This window comes from Suncus etruscus, chromosome 16 (assembly GCF_024139225.1).
Source record: "Suncus etruscus isolate mSunEtr1 chromosome 16, mSunEtr1.pri.cur, whole genome shotgun sequence".
Lineage (NCBI taxonomy): Eukaryota > Metazoa > Chordata > Mammalia > Eulipotyphla > Soricidae > Suncus > Suncus etruscus.
The window spans coordinates 72658016-72682536 of NC_064863.1; the positions used below are offsets into that span (position 1 = coordinate 72658016).

A 24521-nucleotide genomic window follows, 5' to 3' on the forward strand; every position below is an offset into this window, starting at 1 on the left:
CCCCTAAGTGCCGCTGGGTGTGACCCAAAAAAAAAAAAAAAAACTTAATCTAGGTCATGGAGTGGTGTCGGTAGGATAAAAGGAAAAAAATAATCTTACCTGTCCTGGCATTCTTCAGGTGACTAATTGCTAATCTTAAACAGATAGCATTATTTGGCCTGTTCTGTACTCAAGATTTTGAACTCACTTTTGTGCTTAGGACTGAGATTGAGATTATCATTATTATTTTATTATTGGGGGGGAGGGTTTGGTCATACCCAGCTCTGCACTCAGAAGTCACTCCTGGCAGGCTTGGGGGACCATATGGGATGCTAGGATTTGTACCACCATCTGTCTTGAATCTGCTGTGTGCAAGGCGAATGCCCTACTGTTGTGCTATATCTCTGGCCCCAGGAATGAAACTGTTTGTGATTCATTATTATGGTGCCATCCATCACTAGGAAACAGGAATTTTGATGGTTCTGATAAAATAAAACATTTACCTTTTTAAGGCTAATTTCTTCTAATAAATTTCATATTATTTATAAGAAATTTGTTTCAACTTTATAGGGAAAAAAAACAAGATTTGGGTTGTAAACTAAAACCAACTCAGTTTTTTAAAGTACTTTGAAATAAATGTACTAAAATTCAACAATATTTTCCTACAAAGAGCCAAATACATAAAACAGAAATGTACAATTTTACCTTTTAGCCAATCATGAATCTCCTTTTTGCCTGAAGGAATCAAAATGTAGGTGAGTCCCCTGTGCCCATTCCCTCCAGTTCATTGTCCATCTCTGTGCTGCTAGTGGCAGATGTGTTTTCTTGGTTACTGCTCTCAGTATCTGTGTGAGATGTTCTGCTTTCTGTTGCTGATAGCCGGCACTTTTTCACTTGCCACCTGTCGATGGTATCTTGAGCTGGCCGCTTAGTTGGCAGCAGTGCACTGCTGGCTGGGTCTGCCTCGGGAATGTCAGGGCATTCGACCATCAAGGTCAGGTTGTCTGCCATACCTGGCTGGTGTTTGGTGTTGCAGGCACTTTTAGAAATACGCCTGTTCTTCAGGGAGATCACACAGGAATGGAGAAATTCAGAGTCTGGGAAAAAAGTCCGTAAGGCTTGACAAAGCAAAACATTCTCTTGAGGGACATCTTGCCCAATCTTCTCTCCTAAACAGAGCCAACAAATAGTTTAATGTAAAAAAACACCTGTTTTTAGAATCAGTTATTTGTTAGTTCAGTCAGAGACTAGGTAAACAATTTTATCATATTATCCAAAGAAAAAGGACATTTTTCAGTTCTAATTTATGTCCCAATAGTCTATGGTCAAGTATGTTAAATTATTTAATTATGTTACTTTTTTGGGATTTGGGGGCATACCTACTGTGCTCAGTGCTTATTCCTATCTCTGTTTTTAGGGATTACTCCTGGCAGGACTGGGGTACAATATAGGGTGCTGGGTTGTATTTTAAGGCAATTGTCCTACCTGCTATACTAGCTATCCACAACCCAAGTTTGTTATACTAATACTTTGGGGGTTGGAGCTATATCCAGCAGTGCTCAGGGCTTACTCCTGGATCTATGCTCAGGGAACACTTCTGGCAGTCCTAGGGGCCCATACAGGGTACGGTGGTTCAAACACTCTAACCAAGGTACTATTGCTCCAGCCCCAAATTTGTTATACTCAGTACTAATGATACAGACTATACTAGATAGCTATAATTGTACCATGATCTTTTTTTTTTCCTTCTTGTTTTTGGGTCACACCCGGCAGCACTCAGAGGTTACTCCTGGCTCTATGCTCAGAAATCACTCCTGGCAGGCTCGGGGGACCATATGGGATGCCGGGATTCAAACCACTGTACTGCATGCAAGGCAAACACCCTACCTCCATGCTATCTCCCCACCCCTTTTTGGTTTTTGGGCCACACCCTGTGATACTCAGGGGTTACTCCTAGCTATTCACACAGAAATCACTCCTGGCTGGGGGGATCATATGGGAGGCCTGGGGATCAAACCACAGTACATCCTAGGCTAGCACACGCAAGGCAGATGTCTTACAGCTTGTGCCACCACTCCGACTCTGACTTTTTTTTTTGGTGTAGCAAAATAACTACTTCTGGCTTACTCTTAAAATTCTTGTTCTCCTTGAACATAAATCTTGTTTGTTTCTGTTTCTTTGCTTGCTTAGTCAGGCCATTGTTTTCTACAGAACATGTGTTTCTTTCACCTCACGTCACTTCCCTTTTTTTTAAAAATAAATTAGCTTCAATAAAAATTAAATTTTTTTTAATCTTACAAAGGACATTCATCATAGCAACTACCTCATCTAAATTCAAATTTTCTTAAGCACAAAGTAGTGAGGTATAAACATTTATTTACCTGTTGAGATCTGTGTTTGTCTTCTTTTTTTTACTTCCCCTTTTAATCTATTTACATCGTTGAGTAGTTTCTCTACTGCTTGTTCACTTTGTTCTACTTTTATGCAAACATTCTGCAAAATAAAATAAGTATGGATAAAATTAAAAATAAGTAGTTATAAATATAAATATATATATTATATATATATATTTATAAATTTTTATATATATTTATATATATATTTATATATATTTATAAATTCTTTTATGGCGTATACTATATAAATTATATACTACATAAATTTTATCTCACCATTTCCTAGAAAAATTTACTAACAAAGCATTCATATGGTATTTTATAGGTTATATAAAATGACTTTGGGGGAAGAAGTGGCAATAATCAATATCCTGTCTCTCAAATGCTTCCTAGCTGCAATAAGTTCCCATCTATAATACTTTTTTTTTCTTTTGGTTTTTGGGCGACACCTGGTGACTTTGAGACTCCTGGCTATGCACTCAGAAATCACTCCTGGCTTGCGGGACCATAAGGGACACCAGGGGATCGAACCGTGGTCTGTCCTAGGCACGGGCAAGGCAGACGCCTTACCACTTGCACCACTGCTCCGGCCCTAAGTTCCCATTTTGTACAATAAAATAGCTTTATTGTACCAGTTATTTCCTTGATAGGACAAATATTTGAAAAAATAAAATACTTAGCTCATACTGAAACAAAAATGCAGTACTTGGGCCAGAATGATGCACAGCAAGTAGGGTGTTTGCTTTGCATTCAGCTAACTCAGGTTCGATCCCCGGCATTCCATAAGCCTGCCAGGAGTAACTTCTAAGCGAAGAGCTTAAGAGGTGACCCTTAGTACCACCAGGTATGGCCCCCAAACCAAAAAATAAAAGTGCAATACTATTGAGGTGGTTGTGCCTCAGTGGTAGAGTTCACGAATTGAATGAGTAAGGCTCAGGGTTTGATCTCCGGTACTACTATCAAACTTTTAGTGCCACAGCAGCAGCAATAAAAAAAAAACAACACTATTTTGAGAAAGTCACAATTACTATAAACTTTAACATCAAGAAAATGACAATAGGGGCCGGGCGGTGGCGCTAAAGGTAAGGTGCCTGCCTTGCCTGCGCTAGCCTTGGACAGACCACGGTTCGATCCCCCGGTGTCCCATATGGTCTCCCAAGCCAGGAGCAACTTCTGAGCACATAGCCAGGAGTACCCCTGAGCATTACTGGGTGTGGCCCAAAAACCAAACAAAAAAAAAAAAAAAAAAGAAAATGACAATAAACCACTATGAAAGTGGGGCAGGGAAGCATGCACCACTAGAAGCAACCCATGGCCACTCAGCCAGAAATCGCTCCAGAGCACCATTGGATATGGATCAATACCAAAACTAGAAAAGGAAAATAAAACTGACATTGCTTTTTTTTGGTTTGGGGCCATACCCAGCAGTGCCCAGGGGTTACTCCTGGCTCTGTGCTCAGAAATTGCTCCTGGCAAACTTGGAGGACCATATGGGATGCCGGGATCGAACCTGGGTTCATTCCAGGCAAATGGCCTACCGGTGTGCTATCACTCCACCCAGAAAACTCACTTTCATTGTCAGGAAGAAAAGTTACTGAAGATTTTAAATTTCTGACACTGGAGTGAGAAATATGTGGCCAACTCACATAAGATCCCTAGCACCTCCTATGGTAACCTGAGCACCTCCAGGAGTGATCCCTGAGCACTGTTGGGTATGGCTTCCAAACAAAATGAAAACTGATTTTAGTTCCTGAAAGAGAACTGCATTGGAAATGACTGATCTAAGTGCCTCTAGATATAACTACTAAAAACCCTTTGGTTCAGTGATTTCTATCTTATTATTATATTTTCTTTTTGTTTTGGAGCCACGCCTGGTGGCGCTCAGCTATCTCCTGCCTCTGCACTCAGAAATTACTCCTGGCAGGCTCAGGGGACCATATGGGATGCCAGAGATCAAACCTGCGTTGGCTACATGCTAGGCAACACCTTACCCACAGTGCTATTGCTTCAGTGCCAGGAATTAAAATCTTTGATAACTAGTGATTTTATTTGTAGAATATAAAGTAAATAATAAAAAATTAGGGGCCAAAATAATTAGGGGCCAGAGCGATATCACAATGAGTAGGGCATTTGTCTTGCACACAGCCAACTTAGCTTCGATTCCTTGCATCCCATTTGGTCTCTGGAGCCTGCCTGGACTGTTTTCTGAGTGCAGAGCCAGGAGTAAACCCTGAACGCTGCCAGATGTGGCCCCAAAATGAAAAAAAAAAATGGTTACCTCTTAATTATTGTAATGTCAAAAGAAGATTACAATTACTTTTAGAATATTTGCCCTGACACTGTAATCCCTTTATTGACTTTCATATTAAATGAACCAAATAGCAATAGTTAGTATTAGTCAATTGATATTAAGAAAAAAAATTTTTTTGCAAGATATGAGGAATGGAAGCCAGAATTAGTTCACTTTAGTTCATACACAATCCAGGATTAGTTATATCACAGAATCACATCCCTGGCACCTACATCCTTATCTCTTGAACACAAGAGGTCTGAGTGCAGGAGGAATGACTTAGTCAGTCAGTGGGTGGATAAATAAAAAGATCTGTAGATAATATGAAGAACTCCAATGTGCAGAGAGACAGAAAGTTCTGTCTACATTTCCCATTTTAACCATATATATACATATATATATATATATAAGATTTTGGCCCACACCTGGCGATTCTCTGGTTACTCCTGGCTCAGCACTCAGGAATTACTTCTGGAATAATTAACTCATAAATAATCCCTGACCACTGCATATAGCCTAAAACAGCAAAATAAAAACTTAATGAAAATCATGTTTATGAACCCATCACTATCAACTATGTAAAAACATAAAGTGGAGAAAACATAAAATAAAAATTGTTATAACAGGATATTGGATATTTCTCTAATTTCTATAATTCTTGCATTAATTCATTTTTAAAAAGTATTGTATCTGGGCCAGAGCAATAGCACAGCGGTAGGGTGTTTGCCTTGCATGCCCTAAGCTAAAAAGAAAAAAAGTATAGAATATAAAACAGAATAAACCCATTTTCTCACTGTGCTGAATCAATAGTATTGTGGCCATGGTGCGTACGTGGCTATATGACTCCAATCTCCTTTTGGGAGAAGCACACTGGACAGCCTGGCCAGTCTTTTGGGTCTACAATGATTGTGCTCAGACCATGTTCCTGCTTTGGTCTTAGCCAATGACAGAGGACAGTTGGGATTAGGACAGATCCATTCCTAGATCTCACATCTGCTCAAAATATGCCATTTTTCTTTTGGTTTTTGGGCCACATCCAGTGACACTTGGGTTACTTCTGGCTATGTGCTCAGAAATCGCTCCTGGCTTGGGGGACCATATGGGACGCCAAGGATCGAACCAAGGTCCATCCTGGATGGGCCGTGAGCAAGGCAAGTGTTCTACCGCTGCACTATCACTCCAGCCTCAAGTATGCCTCTTTTGAAGGAAAACTGTGCTCAAAGACTTCACCTGGTTGAAACAGTTGGCTCAACCATCCAACACACACTACCCATTTCTTTTTTGTTTTTGGGCCACATCCGCTGACACTTAGGGGTTACTCTTGGCTTGGGGGACCATATGGGACACCGGGGGATCAAACCATGGTCCGTCCTAAGTTACTGCGCACAAGGCAGATGCCTTACTGCTTGCGCCATGGCTAAGGCCCCACATTGCCCATTTCTATCCATTCTCAGGCTACACCAGCAATCCTTCCTTCCTGCTTACTCTTTCTTCCTCCCCTTTTTTCTCTGGAAACCTAACAAATCTCTTGCATGTGTAATACCACCCTGATGTCTACTTCTCAAAGCATCTGAACTGGCAATGAGACAGAATTTGGTATTGTGGTAGACACTGTTCCCAATTTATCATACAGTAGGATTTTCCTGCCTACTGCTACATGATATCCTTTGGCTAAGGAAATATGAATAGTATGACATGTCAACTCTGAGCAGAAGTTTCAAGAGCTAATATATGATTTTTGTTTGTTTGGGGACAGCCACTCCTGCCGATGTTCAGGCGCTGCACTCAAGAATCACTACTGGCAGGCTCAGGAGACCTTATGGGATGCCAGGGATTGACCAGTTTGGCTGTTTGCAAGGCAAGCTCCCTATTCACTGTGTTATTGCTCTGGCTGCCTGTTGTGATTTTTTACTAGCCAACATGCTTTCCCTCTGTCTTGTGAAGGAAAGATCTCATATAAAGCACTGATGATCTTAAAGATGATATTTAGTAAAGGAACAGACATGCAATCAAGTCATAGATGAGAGACTAAACTCTAATTTTAGAAGACCACTGAAATTTTGGTCTTTTCTGCTACATACAAAAATACAGATCTAATCAAAAGTCAGTTTATACCTAGAAGATTTATGACCATTTTAATATGAACTCTGAGTGATCTTGTAAGTACCTGACATTTAGCTTACCTTTAATTCTTCTTGAAAAGAAGCATACATCTCATTTATCTTTTGTACCTCCTTTAAAGATCCATCTTCTTTAAAAAATGCAGACCTGTAAAAAATGGGCATTTCCTTGGGAAAATGTAACTCATTTTAAGACAATGAATGACACAGAGCTAGAGAGATAGTTTAATAGACTGGAATGCATTTTTAGCTTGTGGGAAGCCTAGGTTTAACACCTAGTACTGCAAGAAACTGCCAGGAATGACCTGAGCTGAGACAGGAACACTACTGTGATTTTTTTTGTTTGTTTTGGGGTCAGACCTGGCAGTGCTCAGGGGTTACTCCTGACTCTATGCTCAGAAATTGCTCATGGCAGGCTCAGGGGATCATATGTGACTCTGAGTCACATCCCTAGCCCCCCTGAAGCATTCTCTTTATTGGCATTTAGGGACCATCAATTTGTCAGTCTACATACATGTCACAAGAAAGCCTAGTTGATATCTTCATATAAGCCAACTGACCAGTACATCTAGCCTACTAAATATAAGTACGGCTAAGACTCAGAAAGGCTAGTGAAAATAGCTAATAAAAGTAAAGAAGTGAAAAGATAAAAATTTTCACTGTAATGTCTACGACTTTGAAAATATTTCCTAAAAAATATTTCACTGAACTTAAATTGTTAATAAGGGGCTATAGTAATTATCATATTATGAAGAAAAAAGTAGTATTAAGTGTGGTTTACAAAAATCCCATTTTGAGAGAAATGGATAATTACACTCTAAAACAGGTCTTGTACACGTCTTGTACATGACTGACCCTGGTTAGATGCCTGGCATCCCATGCTGTCCCCTAAGCACTGTCAGGAGTAATTCCTGAGTGCAGAGCTACGAGTTATCCTTGAGTAATTTGGGGTGTGACCCAAAACAAAAACAAACTAAAATTTTGCTTTTTAGTATCAATGAAATGTATTGAATAACTTTAGACACTTTCTTCATACAATACTCAGATTTTCTCCTGGTGCTGCTCAAGGATAATCACTCTTGGAAGGGCTGAGCAGATTCTGTGTGGGGCAAATCAAGTGCTTTTACCTACTGTACTTTTTTTCTAGCCCATAAAACATTAAGTACTGTGGTATCACAAAAATAATAAGCAGATCCTTATTTTCATCCAATTTAAACTAATAAATATTCTAATAAATATTCAGAAATGTTATTTCTGACAATTAGTAACTTGAATAAAGAACAGAGGCCGGGCCCGGAGAGATAGCACAGCGGTGTTTGCCTTGCAAGCAGCTGATCCAGGACCAAAGGTGGTTGGTTTAAATCCCGGTGTCCCATATGGTCCCCCGTGCCTGCCAGGAGCTATTTCTGAGCAGACAGCCAGGAGTAGTAACCCCTGAGCACCACTGGGTGTGGCCCAAAAACCAAAAAAAAAAAAAAAAAAAAAGAACAGAGGCCAGGATAATAGTACAGTGGGGAAGGTGCTTGCCTTGCATGTAGACAACCCAGACTTGATCCCCAGATTTTGTATTTGGTTGTATATAGTTGTATGTGTATATGGTTCCCTGAGTCCAAGCAGGTATGCCCCCCACAAAATAAATAAAGAATAGAAATAGTGGATCCAGGGAGATCGCCCAGAACAGTGGTCGGCAACCTGCGGCTCTTGAGCCACAGATGGCTCTTTACACTTTTAATTTCTGTGTGCAGGGCGGCCGCTCCAGGAGTCAGTACTCTGCTCCTAGCTTCTGTCGGTGCACCCTGGGTGGCTCTCAAAATAAATTGCAATCGTGGTTTTGGCGAGATTTGGCTCAGTTGAAAAAAAAGGTTGCCGACCACTGGCCCAGAAGATTGGAGTACCTGCACATGGAAAACCCTGGGTTCAACCCCCAAAGTAGTGTATTTTCGTAAGATTGTTTTTTGCCTGTCGTCCTGCCTGGATCTTCCAGGTGGGGACGATTAAGTAGAAAATAAAGACCTTGTGGGCGAGGTGAGAGGAACTTTTTGGCAGAGCTGACGGCTGGCTTGGTTGTTGATTTGGAGTTGGCATCAGAACTGTTAAAGGACTCTCATTGCCGAACTTTTGTCCCCCAACCTTTGTATCCGTCTGGATTATTTGTGGTGGAGAATTATCACTTAGGTTTCCCCCAAAGGGGGGAACGGAAGAATAGGATTTAATCTCTCATTTTGGGAGATATTTCTGGACTCTCAAATCACCAACAAGGGGTTCAACATTCCCCAACACCCAACACTGTCTACCCTGACCTTCTATAGCACCTTGAAGGAACCCCTAAATTGAAAATAAACATATCTCAGCAGACTATGTGAGTCTTGGATAAGTTCCTTCCTCCCTCCCTCCCTCCCTCCCTCCCTCCCTCCCTCCTTCCTTCCTTCCTTCCTTCCTTCCTTCCTCCTTCCCTCCCTCCCTCCCTCCCTCCTTCCTTCCTTCCTTCCTTCCTTCCTTCCTTCCTTCCTTCCTTCCTTCCTTCCTTCCTTCCTTCCTTCCTTTGTCCTTCCCTCCCTCCCTCCTTCCTTCCTTCCTTCCTTCCTCCTTCCCTCCCTCCCTCCTTCCTTCCTTCCTTTTCTTCCCTCCTTCTCTCTCTCTCTCTCTCTCTCTCTCTCTCTCTCTCTCTCTCTCTCTCTTTCTTTCTGTTTTTGCTGGTGTTGGGAGTTGAACCCAGGGCCGTACACAAAACAAGGCAAGTGTTCCACTAAGCTACATCCCAGATCCCTAAAATCTCATTTTTTGTTTTAGCCAGTCATTTCTTTCAATTGCTGCTTTAGAAAAAAAGACAACAGCAAACATCCTACTTACACTTAGAATTGAAAAGATGTTACATAGGGCCGGATGAACTGGAGAGATGGCAGGGAAGGAAGGGGCATTTGCCTTGCATGTAGCTGACCCAGGTTTCATCTTATATAGTCCCCTGAGTCCCTATAGGAGTGATTCCTGAGTGCAGAACCAGGAGTAACAACTGAGCAATACGGAGTGTGGCCCCAAACCAAAACCAACCAAAAAGGACATTATATTTACAGGACATACAGAAAAATCTTTTGTTGTGTATATGATAAATCAATAAAACAGATAAGAAAATAAAAATTGGGCCCGGAGAGATAGCACAGCAGCGTTTGCCTTGCAAACAGCCGATCCAGGACCAAAGGTGGTTGGTTCGAATCCCGGTGTCCCATATGGTCCCCCGTGCCTGCCAGGAGCTATTTCTGAGTAGACAGCCAGGTGTAACCCCTGAGCACCGGTGGGTGTGGCCCAAAAACCAAAAAATAAAAATAAAAATAAAAATAAAAAAAAGAAAAATTCAATTTTTTGCAAGTGGCTACCCAGTTTTGCCAACACCACTTGTTGAAGAGGCTTTCTTTGTTCCATTTAGGATTTTTTGCTCCTTTATCAAAAATTAGATGATTGTATGTCTGGGGAACATTCTCTGAGTATTCAAGCTTATTCCACTGATCTGAGGGCCTGTCTTTATTCCAATACCATGCTGTTTTGATAACTATTGCTTTGTAGTAAAGTTTAAAGTTGGGGAAAGTAATTCCTCCCATATTCTTTTTCCCAATGATTAGACCCCCAGCTAACATCATGTACGAAGGTAAAATCCAAATGGATTAAAGACCTCGATATCAGCCCCAAAACCATAAGATATATAGAACAATACGTAGGTAAAACACTCCAGGACATTGAGGCTAAAGGCATCTTCAAGGAAGAAACTGCACTCTCCAAGCAAGTGAAAGCAGAAATTAACAGATGGGACTATATTAAGCTGAGAAGCTTCTGCACCTCAAAGGAAATAGTGCCCAAGATACAAGAGCCACCCACTGAGTGGGAGAAACTATTCACCCAATACCCATCAGATAAGGGGCTAATCTCCAAAATATACAAGGCACTGACAGAACTTTACAAGAAAAAAACATCTAATCCCATCAAAAAATGGGGAGAAGAAATGAACAGACACTTTGACAAAGAAGAAATACAGATGGCCAAAAGACACATGAAAAAGTGCTCCACATCACTAATCATCAGGGAGATGCAAATCAAAACAACGATGAGATACCACCTCACACCACAGAGAATGGCACACATCACAAAGAATGAGAATAAACAGTGTTGGTGGGGATGTGGGGAGAAAGGAACTCTTATCCACTGCTGGTGGGAATGCCGTCTAGTTCAACCTTTATGGAAAGCAATATGGAGATTCCTCCAAAAACTGGAAATTGAGCTCCCATACGATCCAGCTATACCACTCCTAGGAATATACCCTAGGAACACAAAAATACAATATAAAAACCCCTTCCTTACACCTATATTCATTGCAGCACTATTTACCATAGCAAGACTCTGGAAACAACCAAGATGCCCTTCAACAGATGAATGGCTAAAGAAACTGTGGTACATATACACAATGGAATATTATGCAGCTGTCAGGAGAGATGAAGTCATGAAATTTTCCTATACATGGATGTACACGGAATCTATTATGCTGAGTGAAATAAGTCAGAGAGAGAGAGAAAAACGCAGAATGGTCTCACACATTTATGGGTTTTAAGAAAAATGAAAGACATTCTTGCAATAATAACTTTCAGACACAAAAGAGAAAAGAGCTGGAAGTTCCAGCTCACCTCAGGAAGCTCATCACAAAGAGTGATGAGTTTAGTTGGATAAATAACTACATTTTGAACTGTCCTAATAATGAGAATGTATGAGGGAAATTGAGAACCTGTTTAGAGTACAGGCGGGGGTCGGGTGGGGAGGAGGGAGACTTGGGACATTGGTGATGGGAATGTTGCACTGGTGATGGGTGGTGTTAAAAAAAAAAACAAAAAAAAACACATGGGAATATATAAAGCTGAGGAGCTTCTGCACCTCAAAGGAAATAGTAAAAAAAAAAAATAATAAATAAAGTAAAAAAAAAAGAAAAATTAAAGTAAAAAGCCCAAGAGAAAGGCTTCAGGAATGTGGCCGTTCATTTTTCTTTCCCCTTTTACCCTGTGGCTATATAATCAGAAATTAATTTCAAAGCAGAGACAAGAATATGGGTAGGCGGGGAAGTTGAGGTCTCTCACCTGTGTGTTTTCATTGTTCTGTTAAAACCGACAGACATACAGGATCCTGATACCGTTTTATAGCCCAGTTGCTCAGACATGCCCAGATTGGCCACCACTAAAGGTATCCTATGAAAAAGCCTGAAGAAATAAAATGTTAAGTGTAAAGTTAAAGCAGAAGATGAATATGTACCTAGCATAGAATACTTTTCCCCTACAAAATTTAAAATAACTAAAATCCCAGAGGCGGAACAAGAGTAAACAGGTAAAGTGCTTGTCTGCTGGGTTAGAACCCTAGCATCCCATTAAGGTCCCTTGAGCCTGCCAGGAGTGTGGCCAAAATCCAAATAACAACCCCCTAACCATTAAAATTCTTTACTACTTACACAAGCTATAATGTTTTGACTGGAGACAAAGGGCTTTTTTTTTTTTTCATAATGGATACACTGTTTTTGTTTTGGTTTCACACTCAGTGGTACTCAGGTGTTAATCCTGGCTCTGTACTCAGAAATCACTCCTGGCAGGTTTGGAGACCATATGGGATGTTGGGGATTGAACCCAGGTCAGTCACCAGCAAAGCAAAGGTCCTTCCTGTTGTGTTATCACTCCTGCCCCAACAAATGGCTTTGATAACTTGGGCTCGCTTGGATTTTGCATCATACCTTGTGATGATCAGGGGTTATCCTATCTGCACTCAGGAATCACTCCTGGTGGGCTCTGGGAATGATATGGGATGCTAGACAGCGAACCCAAGTTGGTCACATGCAAGGGAAGTGCACTACCCACTGTACTATATCTCTGGCTCAAACTGGTGACAAATTAAAGTTGTGCACCATTTGGGCCAGAGCGATAGGATGGCAGGGTGCTTACCTTGCATGTGACTCACCTGGGTTTGATTCCCAGGATTCCATATGGTTCCCTGAGACTTCCAGTAGTGATCCCTAAATGGAGAGCCAGGAGTAAGCTCTGAGTATTACCAGATGTGATACAACCCTGATCTACCAAAAAAAAAAAAAAAAAAAAAAAAGTGCTCCCCCCACCCTGCGCAGGGAGACAGTTCAAATTTCCAAGGGCAGGAATGTGCTCAAAAGTCCCAGCTCTGACTATTCAGGATAGCTTAGTCTGGCAGAAAAATCACCTATGCCCTAAACACAACTTGCAAGAGTCCTTCCCCCACCAAAGGAGAAAAGTGTGAGTCATGAACAGAAGAATGACCTGAAAACCATGAACCCAAACCAGAGCTGTGTAGACAGAGTGAAAGAAATCGAAGTGGGCCCGGAGAGATAGCACAGCGGCGTTTGCCTTGCAAGCAGCCGATCCAGGACCAAAGGTGGTTGGTTCGAATCCCGGTGTCCCATAGGGTCCCCCGTGCCTGCCAGGAGTTATTTCTGAGCAGACAGCCAGGAGTAACCCCTGAGCGCTGCCGGGTGTGGCCTAAAAACCAAAAAAAAAAAAAAAAAAAGAAAAAAAGAAAGAAAGAAATCGAGGTGGGAGATCCTATGGATTGTGTGATGTGAGGTATTGGCACATTGCTTATGGTTGTGGTGTGAGTTTTTAAAAGATGTGGAAATGATTCTTGGGCCAGAGCAATAGTATAGCATGTAGGCACTTGCCTTACATGCCACTGACTATGGACTTCAATCCCTCCCATCTAGTATAGTCCCTTGAACCTCACCAGGAGTGATCCCTCAGCAGACCAGAGTAGCCCAAAACAAAAAAGTACTTTAGGGGCCAGAGTGATAGCACAGTAGGTGGGGTATTTGCTTTGCTTTGCACATGACCAATCCAGATTCGATCCCCAGCATCTCATATGGCCCCGAGCCTGCCAGGAGCAATTTCTGAGCACAGAGCCAGGAGTAATCCCTAAGTGCTGCTAGGTGTGCCCCAAAAACAAAAACCAACAACAACAACAAAAAAACAGCAACACCCAAAACAAAAAACCTTTTAATGGCACAAGTAATGTTAAGTCAACATGGTTGAGTCTTATCCTATCTTCCATGAAAAATAAAAAGAATTTCAAGAGTCAGGAATAGCTCAAGCAGGTGCCTACCTTGCAGCATGAGGCTTATCTGACTTGCACTTTCCTATCTGTAAACAGCAGATGAGGGTTGGAGAGGTAGCACCATGGACTCTGCATGTGGAGGGTCTGGGTTCAATCCCAGCACTGTACAGTCCCCAAACCAAAACAAAAGACTCCTTTCAGAGGATTAGTATCTGAAAGTACTTGCTAACTCCAGAAAGCATAACAAATATATTAGGTAGATTTTTCTTTGAGCTGAAGACAGTGAGCAGGCAACACTTACTCTTTCTGAGGCTTGTATAGGGCATACTCCAGCTGATGAGTAGAACCGCTTTCTGTTACTGTACTTGATGTTAATAGTAAAAAGACAAATTCCTGGTTTGAAATAAATGCTTGTAAATTTCGGTGAAGCAATCTCTCTCTAAACGTCATGATTTGGTCTGAATGACGTCGAAATTTGTACCAACCAATCGCATTCTGAAAGAAAATACCAGGTGTATCAGTAGTTACAATGATTGTCTATCTTCCTGTCATTACTAAACAACAAACATGACAGTCTTAAAAATATTTAGAAACTTAGGACATAAACCTTATATTATATATATTATATATATATATATATATATATATAATTTAAAACTATTTCATTTTGGGAGAGGAAAAATAGTACAGTGGGTAGGGGATGTGCAATCGAAACAGGTTCAAAATCTGAGATCCCCATATGTTTTCCCTAAGCACCACTGGGAGTAATTCCTGAGTACCGAGCTAGGAGTAACCCCTGAGCATCACCAGGTGTAACCTCAAAACCAATTGAAGGGGCCAGGCGGTGGCGCAAGAGGTAAGGTGCCTGCCTTGCCTGCGCTAGCCTTGGACGGACCGCGGTTCGATCCCCCCGGTGTCCCATATGGTCCCCCAAGCCAGGAGCGACTTCTGAGCGCATAGCCAGGAGTAACCCCTGAGCGTTACCGGGTGTGGCCCAAAAACCAAAAAAAAAAAAAAAAAAAAAAAAACAATTGAAAACAAAAAAACTTTCTTTTTTCCTAAGGTGAGCAGTTGGATCACAACTGGTTGTGCTCAGGGACCATACGTGGTGGTCCCCCAGTATCAGCTATGTGTAGTAAGGCAATCACCTCAGACACCTATTCTGTACCTAAGACCCACAATGTTTGTTTTATTTTCTAGGTGCAGGGGCTTGGGGCCATACCCAGCAGTGTTCAGAGCTTCCTCCTGAATCTGTACTCAGAAATCACTCCTGGCAGGGGCCGGAGAGATAACATGGATGTAAGGCGTTTGCCTTGCATGCATAAGGACGGTGGTTCAAATCCTGACATCCCATATGGTCCCCCGAGCCTGCCAGGAGCAATTTCTGAGTGTAGAGCCAGGAATAACTCCTGAGCGCTGCCGGGTCTGACACAAAAAAACAAAAAAGAAATCACTCTAGTAAATGTTCAAGAATCAAATGCAGTGCTAAGGATCAAAACATGGTCAGGCATGTGCAAATACCTTAACCCCTGTCCTATCTCTCAGACACATAAACAATGTCTTCTCAAAGAGATATCCACTGAATTAATTTTTTTTTTTTTTTGGTTTTTTGGGCCACACCCGGCATTGCTCAGGGGTTACTCCTGGCTGTCTGCTCAGAAATAGCTCCTGGCAGGCATGGAGGACCATATAGGACACCGGGATTCGAACCAACCACCTTTGGTCCTGGATCAGCTGCTTGCAAGGCAAACGCCGCTGTGCTATCTCTCCGGGCCCTACTGAATTAATTTTTATCTTAAACTAGAATTCAGGAGGATTTCTGGGTGTCTTTGCCTGGTATGTTGGGGGCTCTGGGCAGGACAGCTAGCCATAGGTCCCCTGGGCTGACCACCTAGTCCAGGGGTCCAAGGTCCCCCCAAACCTGGTGGGTCTTCAAGGCCACGCCTGGTTAATCGGGCCCTGGGGGGAGGGGGGAGAAATTCCTCCCTAGGCATCCAAAAACTACAGAGGCTCGGCTGGGCTCAGAGCACTCCGCATGCCAGGATTTCTGGGTGTCTTTGCCTGGTATGTTGGGGGCTCTGGGCAGGACAGCTAGCCACAGGCCCCCTGGGCTGACCACCTAGTCCAGGGGTCCAAGGTCCCCCCAAACCTGGTGGGTCTTCAAGGCCACGCCTGGTTAATTGGGCCCTGGGGGGAGGGGGGGAGAAATTCCTCCCTAGGCATCCAAAAACTACAGAGGCACAGCTGGGCTCAGAACACTCCGCATGCCAGGATTTCTAGGTCTTTGCCTGGTATGTTGGGGGCTCTGGGCAGGACAGCTAGCCACAAGCCCCCTGGGCTGACCACCTAGTCCAGGGGACCAAGGTCCCCCCAAACCTGGTGGGTCTTCAAGGCCACGCCTGGTTAATCGGGCCCTGGGGGGAGGGGGGGGAGAAATTCCTCCCTAGGCATCCAAAAACTACAGAGGCTCGGCTGGGCTCAGAGTACTCCGCATGCCAGGATTTCTGGGTGTCTTTGCCTGGTATGTTGGGGGCTCTGGGCAGGACAGCTAGCCATAGGTCCCCTGGGCTGACCACCTAGTCCAGGGGTCCAAGGTCCCCCCAAACCTGGTGGGTCTTCAAGGCCACGCCTGGTTAATCGGGCCCTGGGGGGAGGGGGGGGAGAAATTCCTCCCTAGGCATCCAAAAACCACAGAGGCTCGGCTGGGCTCAGAGTACTCCGCATGCCAGGATTTCTGGGTGTCTTTGCCTGGTATGTTGGGGGCTCTGGGCAGGACAGCTAGCCATAGGTCCCCTGGGCTGACCACCTAGTCCAGGGGTCCAAGGTCCCCCCAAACCTGGTGGGTCTTCAAGGCCACGCCTGGTTAATCGGGCCCTGGGGGGAGGGGGGGGAGAAATTCCTCCCTAGGCATCCAAAAACTACAGAGGCACAGCTGGGCTCAGAACACTCCGCATGCCAGGATTTCTGGGTCTTTGCCTGGTATGTTGGGGGCTCTGGGCAGGACAGCTAGCCACAGGCCCCCTGGGCTGACCACCTAGTCCAGGGGACCAAGGTCCCCCGAAACCTGGTGGGTCTTCAAGGCCACGCCTGGTTAATCGGGCCCTGGGGGGAGGGGGGAGAAATCCCTCCCTGTGCATCCAAAAACCACAGAGGCGCAGCTGGGCTCAGAACACTCCGCATGCCAGGATTTCTGGGTGTCTTTGCCTGGTATGTTGGGGGCTCTGGGCAGGACAGCTAGCCACAGGCCCCCTGGGCTGACCACCTAGTCCAGGAGACCAAGGTCCCCCCAAACCTGGTGGGTCTTCAAGGTCACGCCTGGTTAATCGTGCCCTGGGGGGAGGGGGGGAGAAATTCCTCCCTAGGCATCCAAAAACTACAGAGGCTCGGCTGGGCTCAGAGCACTCCGCATGCCAGGATTTCTGGGTGTCTTTGCCTGGTATGTTGGGGGCTCTGGGCAGGACAGCTAGCCATAGGTCCCCTGGGCTGACCACCTAGTCCAGGGGTCCAAGGTCCCCCCAAACCTGGTGGGTCTTCAAGGCCACGCCTGGTTAATTGGGCCCTGGGGGGAGGGGGGGAGAAATTCCTCTCTAGGCATCCAAAAACTACAGAGGCACAGCTGGGCTCAGAACACTCCGCATGCCAGGATTTCTGGGTCTTTGCCTGGTATGTTGGGGGCTCTGGGCAGGACAGCTAGCCACAGGCCCCATGGGCTGACCACCTAGTCCAGGGGACCAAGGTCCCCCAAACCTGGTGGGTCTTCAAGGCCACGCCTGGTTAATCGGGCCCTGGGGGGAGGGGGGAGAAATTCCTCCCTAGGCATCCAAAGCCCCGCACGTACTTCATGTACTTCATGTATTCAGAATATTCCTTATTCTTTTGTTATGTTTTGCAATACAGAATGTTTATTTTGTATTCTGCCCTTTTCCACACCCATACAAAGCTCTTTTTTACTCAACTCTCTAACCCCCTCTCAAACATCACTAACCTACATTACTCTTTTTAACTTCAGTAGTGTACAATCCTAATCACAGTCCAAAGATGTGCATTGTGTGTGACAACCCCAAATTCTTTCAAGATATATAAAATGGACACGTATTTCTTTAGAATATTTTGTGGGTTTTTTTGGACAGCTATAATTCTTACTAAATTTTGTCTTATACAGTGATGATTCTAACCACTTTTTATCTTCTCTTTTTGAGCTGTTTAATAAGGAATTTTGGTGGAAGAGTCCCCCAGTTTAATGCTTATGATTGAACCATGTCATGGGAATCATTGGAATTGTTCTTATGGCCCCCATATGCGCCAATAACACCACGTGGCATTGCTTCTTATTTGCATAGGCACATTAAAATGGGAAAATACTATACATACAAATAAGATCCTATTTAATAGAGATTGGAACACACAAATCTTGTAGTGCAGAGGGACCTTACACCCTGAACATTGACATAACGACCTGGCACAGACCTCAGAAGAAAGGGCATAATCCATTCTCCCCTGAACCAGGGAAGCCATCCACGAAACATCCAGGCTGGTCTATAACATCACCTGGAAGCAATCCTCTACCACGGAAGACCTACACTGCTCAGACTTTGACCTGCTCAAAAGAGACTTCCCTTAACACTGAGAAGACTTAACAACGACAACGACCTGCTTACAGGACAGGGCTCCCTGCATTGCCCTTTGATTGTGAGGTGAAACGAGAGGATGCTCCACATCCTGACTTCAATGTAAGATATGCAGATTCCAGGATCTTTAATACAGAAACATGATACCAACAACAGAGACTGTGTGAAAAATAAAAGTGTGTTGGCACTACAGACAATGTATTGGATTGGACGATCTAGCTTGCCTGAAGCCTAGACTTGGTCTTATGCCAGGAAACTTCAGGGTTCGGGTCTCTTTGTACTTAGGCCAAGGTTATTTCTTTCCATGTCCCTCATATTTTGGTGGGCCTATGCAAACAACAATTGCCACTCTAACACCATTTTTACTGTGCTCCTTTGACTCTAATCTTTAAAAAGAACTCACTTAAAATTTGAGGTTAACGTAAGCTAATATGCATGTATATGGAAATGTAAGAAAATACTATGCCTGTAATGTTTAAGGAGTTACGTAAGTTTTATGGCTTTAGATTGCTTTGTGTACTGTTAAGAAATATTATAATGTGTTACAATCTGGGGACTTGAGGGACAAAGTAATTGTACATGGATTCTGTCTTATTTATCTTGATGTTCTTTCAAAGTTAAGATATCAGCAAGGGGACTTCTGAGAATTATGTTATGGGTGATTGTCCTTCCACTGTAACTTTACTTTGTCCTCTTTCTTTGTACCTTTGTTCTCATAATTAAAAATAAAAAAAAATAGAAAAAAAAAAACTAGAATTCAGAAAGATTTTAATTTTGCTTTAAAAGAAATCTTTTTTTTTTTTTTTTTTTTTGGTTTTTAGGCCTCATCCGGTGATGCTCAGGAAATTACTCCTGGCTCAGGGGACCATATGGGATGCCGGGGATAGAATCCAGGTCTATCCTGTGTTAGCTTCATGCATGGTCAACGCCCTATTTGCTGTGCTATCGCTCAGGCCCCAGAAATCTTTTTTTTTTAAACTTTATTTGTTTATTGATTGATTGATTGATTGTAGGGTCACACTCAGTGGTGCTCTGGGGTTACTCCTGGCTCTGCACTCAGAAATCATCCCTGGCAGGCCGGGGGACATATAGGTGCCAAGAATTGATCTGGGCCCCTCCTAAGTTGGCCGCATGCAAGGCAAAAGCCCTACAGCTGTGTGATATATCTCTCTGCCCCCCCCCCCCGAAATATTTATTTTATTATTATTTTTTTTTGGAGTCACTTGGCTGTCCTCAGGAGTTAACCCTGGCTTTGTGCAGGATTGCTCCTGATAGTGCTGAAGAGACAATATGGGATCAAACCCAGGCTAGCCAAATGTAAGACATGTGTCCTACCCACTGCACTATCACTCCAGCCCTTTACCAAACTTTTTAAAAGGAAAAAAAAAGTGTCCATAAGATAATCTGTATTGGGGAAAAAAAATCTATTTTGATGATTTAATACATTTTAACTGGCCAACTATACTGTGGAAGATTTCAAGTAGGTGTTGTGACATATAAAATAACAGCTTAAGTTCTAGGATAAACGGTACTAGAAAGTGGTATAACAGTTACGCAGAGAAAAAGAGATCATCAAGAGCAATCAAGGATGGCAAAGAAGAAGATGAAGAGTTTTGAAAACCATATGCAGTACTTGAATCAAACTAGGGTCAGATGTATGCAAGCAAGCACCTTCACTTCTGTACTAGCCCACTGACTTGAGATGGGGGAGGGAGGAGAGGGAGAGAGAGAAAGAGAGAGTGAGAGAGAGAGAGAGAAAGGGTGAGAGAGAGAGAGAGGTTGAGAGAGAGAGAAGAAGAGAGACAATGTGTGCTTAAGATAAAGTGTGTGCGTGTGTGTTTTTAAGATACAGTGTCACTTTTATGACTAGTTTTGCTTTCAGAGTAACCCTTTCAATATTTGCAAAGAATAACAGTCCTAAGACACTGTCAAGAGAAATGTAAAAGTGCTGCCAGAGAATAGCATGCTTCTTAGGAGATGAACATAATATATACAGTACCAAAAAAGAAGTCAAGTTATACCGTTTTAGCACTTGATAGTATTTTCTTCAGTGCTTGTACATTAACTTCACCAGAAGAATTGTAAAAGCTGTAAAAGTCAAAATTAAAAGTATTTCACATAAGCTAAAAATATAAATACTTTCATTAGCCACATTTGGCTGGGGATTCACACCCACTAGTTTTTTTTTATTCCCAACTCAATGTGGAGTACCTGAGGGGAACAAGTGATGCCAGGTAATTATTTTCCCCAATACTAATTATCTGAACTTGGGGCCGGCGAGGTGGTGCTTAATTCTCAGCTGGTACAAAGTCCCTAAAGGAAGCACTTTTTATACATCTCTACAAAGTCAACAAAAGTTCTGTGTTGGCTGGGGATATGGCTCAGCAGTACATCATATGGCTTGCAAGTGTGAGGCCTTGCATTTGACCACTGGCACTGCAAAAATATAAAAAGTTTTATATTCATGAGAGCATTATCTTTCTTTTTCCCCCTCCGGACGCCCCAGCGCCCGCAGAGACCCCCAGCACCCCTCCCTCTCCAGCATTATCTTTCTGACAAAGAATTTTAAGACCACACCTTTATTTCAGTTGACTCTTTGTTTTTTGGGTTTTGGGCCACATCCGGTGGTGCTCAGGGGTTACTCCTGGCTATCTGCTCAGAAATAGCTCCTGGCAGGCACGGGGGAACATATGGGACACCGGGATTCGAACCAACCACCTTAGGTTCTAGATCAGCTGCTTGCAAGGCAAACACCGCTGTGCTATCTCTCCGGGCCCTCAGTTCACTCTTTAACAGACTTTATCCTCACTCACCATCAGAACATGCTCATGGTAATTTTGATAGCTCCAGAGGTGTTCTGGAGTTCTCACAGTGAGGACTATCAGGTAATTGTGGTGATTTCCCCCATAGGCTTATATCACAACTGGGCAGTCTTTTGGCTACTTTTGTTTGCATCATGAAAATTCATTGGCTTGTTATGAAATTCATATATTTTGATAATTATATGTTATGTACATATATACTTGGGTTTTGCATCGCATCTAATGGTGACCAGTAGTTACTCCTGGCTCTGCACGCAGGAATTAAACCTGATGGGACTCGGGTCCAAGTGGGATGCTGAGGCTAGAACCCAGATTGGCCATGTGCAAGTACTCTACCCACTGTACCATCACTCTGCCCCCTAACTATACTGTTGTGAAATTCATATACATTTCTTTATGTATGTTACACCTCAAAAAAAAAGTTATGAATATAATCACCATTCAAAGTCTAGCAAGAAAGCTCAGAGAGCTGAGTACAGGGTCGGTGTGCAGGAGGTCCCATTCCAACCCCAGAACAGAACTACTGGTTGCAACTGCCAATTCCTAACCTGGGAAGAGTCCTTAAGCATAGCCAGATGTGACTCTCAAACAAATAAGCAAACACATATCACAGTCCATTAGTGCAAACAGAACCTACTACACACTATTGAACCAACAGGAAATTAGTTAAGATTAAAAATACTGACTACGGGGCCAGATCGATAATACAGCAGGTAGGTAGTTCTACCTGAGTTTGCACACAAAGGGCAAACAAAACAATACAAACAATAGAAAAACACAACACACCAAAAAAAAAAAAAGCCATTTCATTTTGGGGCAGAAGAAATAGTACAGCAGGTAAGGGACCTACCTTGTATGTAACTGACTCAGGTTCAAAACCTGGGATCCCATATGGCCCCCCCCCCAAGCACCACTAGGTGTAATTCCTGAGTGCAAAACCAGTAGTTATCCCTGAGTACAGCCTGGTGTGGACTAAAAACAAACAAACAAAAATTATAGACTAAAGAGGACACTGAGGACTGGAGTGAGAGTGCAGCAGTTAGCATTTGCCTTGTATAAAGCCAACCTGGATTTGATCCTGAGTATATCCTATATAGTCCCTGAACTTGCCAGAAGTGATTCCCTAGGGCAAACCAGGAATAACCCCAGAGCACAGCCAGGGATGGCCTAAACACCAAAAAGAAAAAAGGAAAAAGTTGGGGAGATGACACAAATGCCTGTATGTAAATTTGACAGGAAGGATCCTGGGTTCAGTCACCAGCACACAAAGTTTCTTCCCTAAGCACTCTATCAGGAAAGAAATGACAAAACCTTCCAAAAGCAATCTTCAAGGTAAGTTAGTACTTGGGATGGCAGAGAAACCAACTAATGAAGCATATATAATTATCGGGGAAGAACAATTAGACATAGTTGAAATACACAAGTGAACATATGTTCAGGGGTTTTTTTTGGTGTTTTTTTTTTTCCCCTCTTGATTCTTTGGGCCGAACCTGGCAGTGCTCCTGGCTGTGCTCAGGATCACTGATGGGGGGCTGTGGAACCACATGAAGGGCTGGGGATCAAATCTGGATCCACTGCAGGTAAGGCAAGTGCCCTACAGGCTGTACTATCTCTTTGGCTCCCAGATATTTTTTTAAGCCTTTTCATTCTAATTAATACCACTATGTACAACCACAATTTAAGTAGGACACTTTGTTAATATTTTAAAACGTCATTTGAGAGGTAGCTCAATGAGGCTAAATGTGTGCTTTGAATGTGAGAGGCCTGAGTTCAATCCCTGGTGCCACATGGCTCCCTGAACACAGCTTGGAGTAGCCACTGAAAGCCAGTAGCTGTGGCCCAAATAAAAAAATACAAATTTAAGGGCCCGGAGAGATAGCACAGCGGTGTTTGCCTTCAAGCAGCCAATCCAGGACCAAAGGTGGTTGGTTCGAATCCCGGTGTCCCATATGGTCCCCCGTGCCTGCCAGGAGCTGTTTCTGAGCAGACAGCCAGGAGTAACCCCTGAGCACCGGGTGTGGCCCAAAAACCAAAAAAAAAAATAATAATAAATAAATAAAAATTAAAAAAAAATAAAATAAAGTTCATCCCTGTTGGGATTAAATTTTTTTTTTTTTTTTGGTTTTTGGGCCACACCCGGTAACGCTCAGGGGTTACTCCTGGCTATGCGCTCAGAAGTTGCTCCTGGCTTGGGGGACCATATGGGACACCGGGGGATCGAACCGCGGTCCGTCCAAGGCTAGCGCAGGCAAGGCAGGCACCTTACCTTTAGCGCCACCGCCCGGCCCCGGGATTAAATTTTTTACAGTGAATTATTCAAGCACTCTTACTACTTACCTAAAAAGCTTGTAGCATGGAATGTACTTCTGAATGTCTGAAAAGAAAAAAAAAAAGAATTTTAGTCATGATTACATTATTGTTGGAATCACACCTGTTATGCACTTCATACTCAGGATCTCATTTTCTTGGCTTGAGTTTGATATTTTCCAGTATCTGGGACAGGGTCTGTTGCACTGGATGAATTTTCCCCAATTAAACCACATTCCAGCCATCTTAACACATTTACCCTCAAAACAAACCTAGGAGGCAGTCACTTTTAAGATGAGATTTAAGGGGCTCCCCCAAACCAGTGGCAAAACCGAAGTCAAATTTGTGCCTGAATGTTAGGCTTTATTCCCTCTAACTAGATCTCATAGGGGTAAAATAAAAGTTAGGTTCAAAGCTGCTAAATCTGGGGCCAGCAAGGTGGCTCAGCAGGAAAGCAATTGCCTTGCATGTATGAGGTCCTGAGTCTAAATCCAAACACAACCCTGACAAAAAGTTATATTTTCATTTGTTTTAAAAGCTTTATTCTAATTTCACCAAAATGAAATAAATATATACCGTAGCTGTATTGCAAATAGTTGTTTACTTAAGGATACAATATTACAACTCCCAAAACACACATCTTTTTTTTTTTTTTTGGTTTTTGGGCCACACCCGGTAACGCTCAGGGGTTACTCCTGGCTATGTGCTCAGAAGTTGCTCCTGGCTTGGGGGACCATATGGGACACCGGGGGATCGAACCGCGGTCCGTCCAAGGCTAGCGCAGGCAAGGCAGGCACCTTACCTTTAGCGCCACCGCCCGGGCCCAAAACACACATCTTTTAGAAGTTTTTGTCAACTATCACTGTTGTCATCTCAAGGAAAAATAT

The 24521-nt window shown here is 43.2% G+C and overlaps 1 protein-coding gene across 1 annotated transcript; it reads right to left on the minus strand.

Annotated features, from left to right (window-relative positions):
* Window positions 1-696: 696 nt before the first annotated feature.
* On the minus strand, window positions 697-20593 carry ABRAXAS1 (abraxas 1, BRCA1 A complex subunit). The gene is made up of 6 exons (XM_049790310.1): window positions 20527-20593; window positions 14179-14372; window positions 11897-12016; window positions 6849-6933; window positions 2361-2472; window positions 697-1148 (listed from the first exon to the last, which is right to left on the minus strand). Exons 2-6 carry the CDS (start codon window positions 14325-14327, stop codon window positions 724-726), a joined length of 891 nt encoding a protein of 296 aa, XP_049646267.1. The 5' UTR covers window positions 14328-14372; window positions 20527-20593; the 3' UTR covers window positions 697-723.
* Between the last annotated feature and the right edge of the window lie 3928 nt (window positions 20594-24521).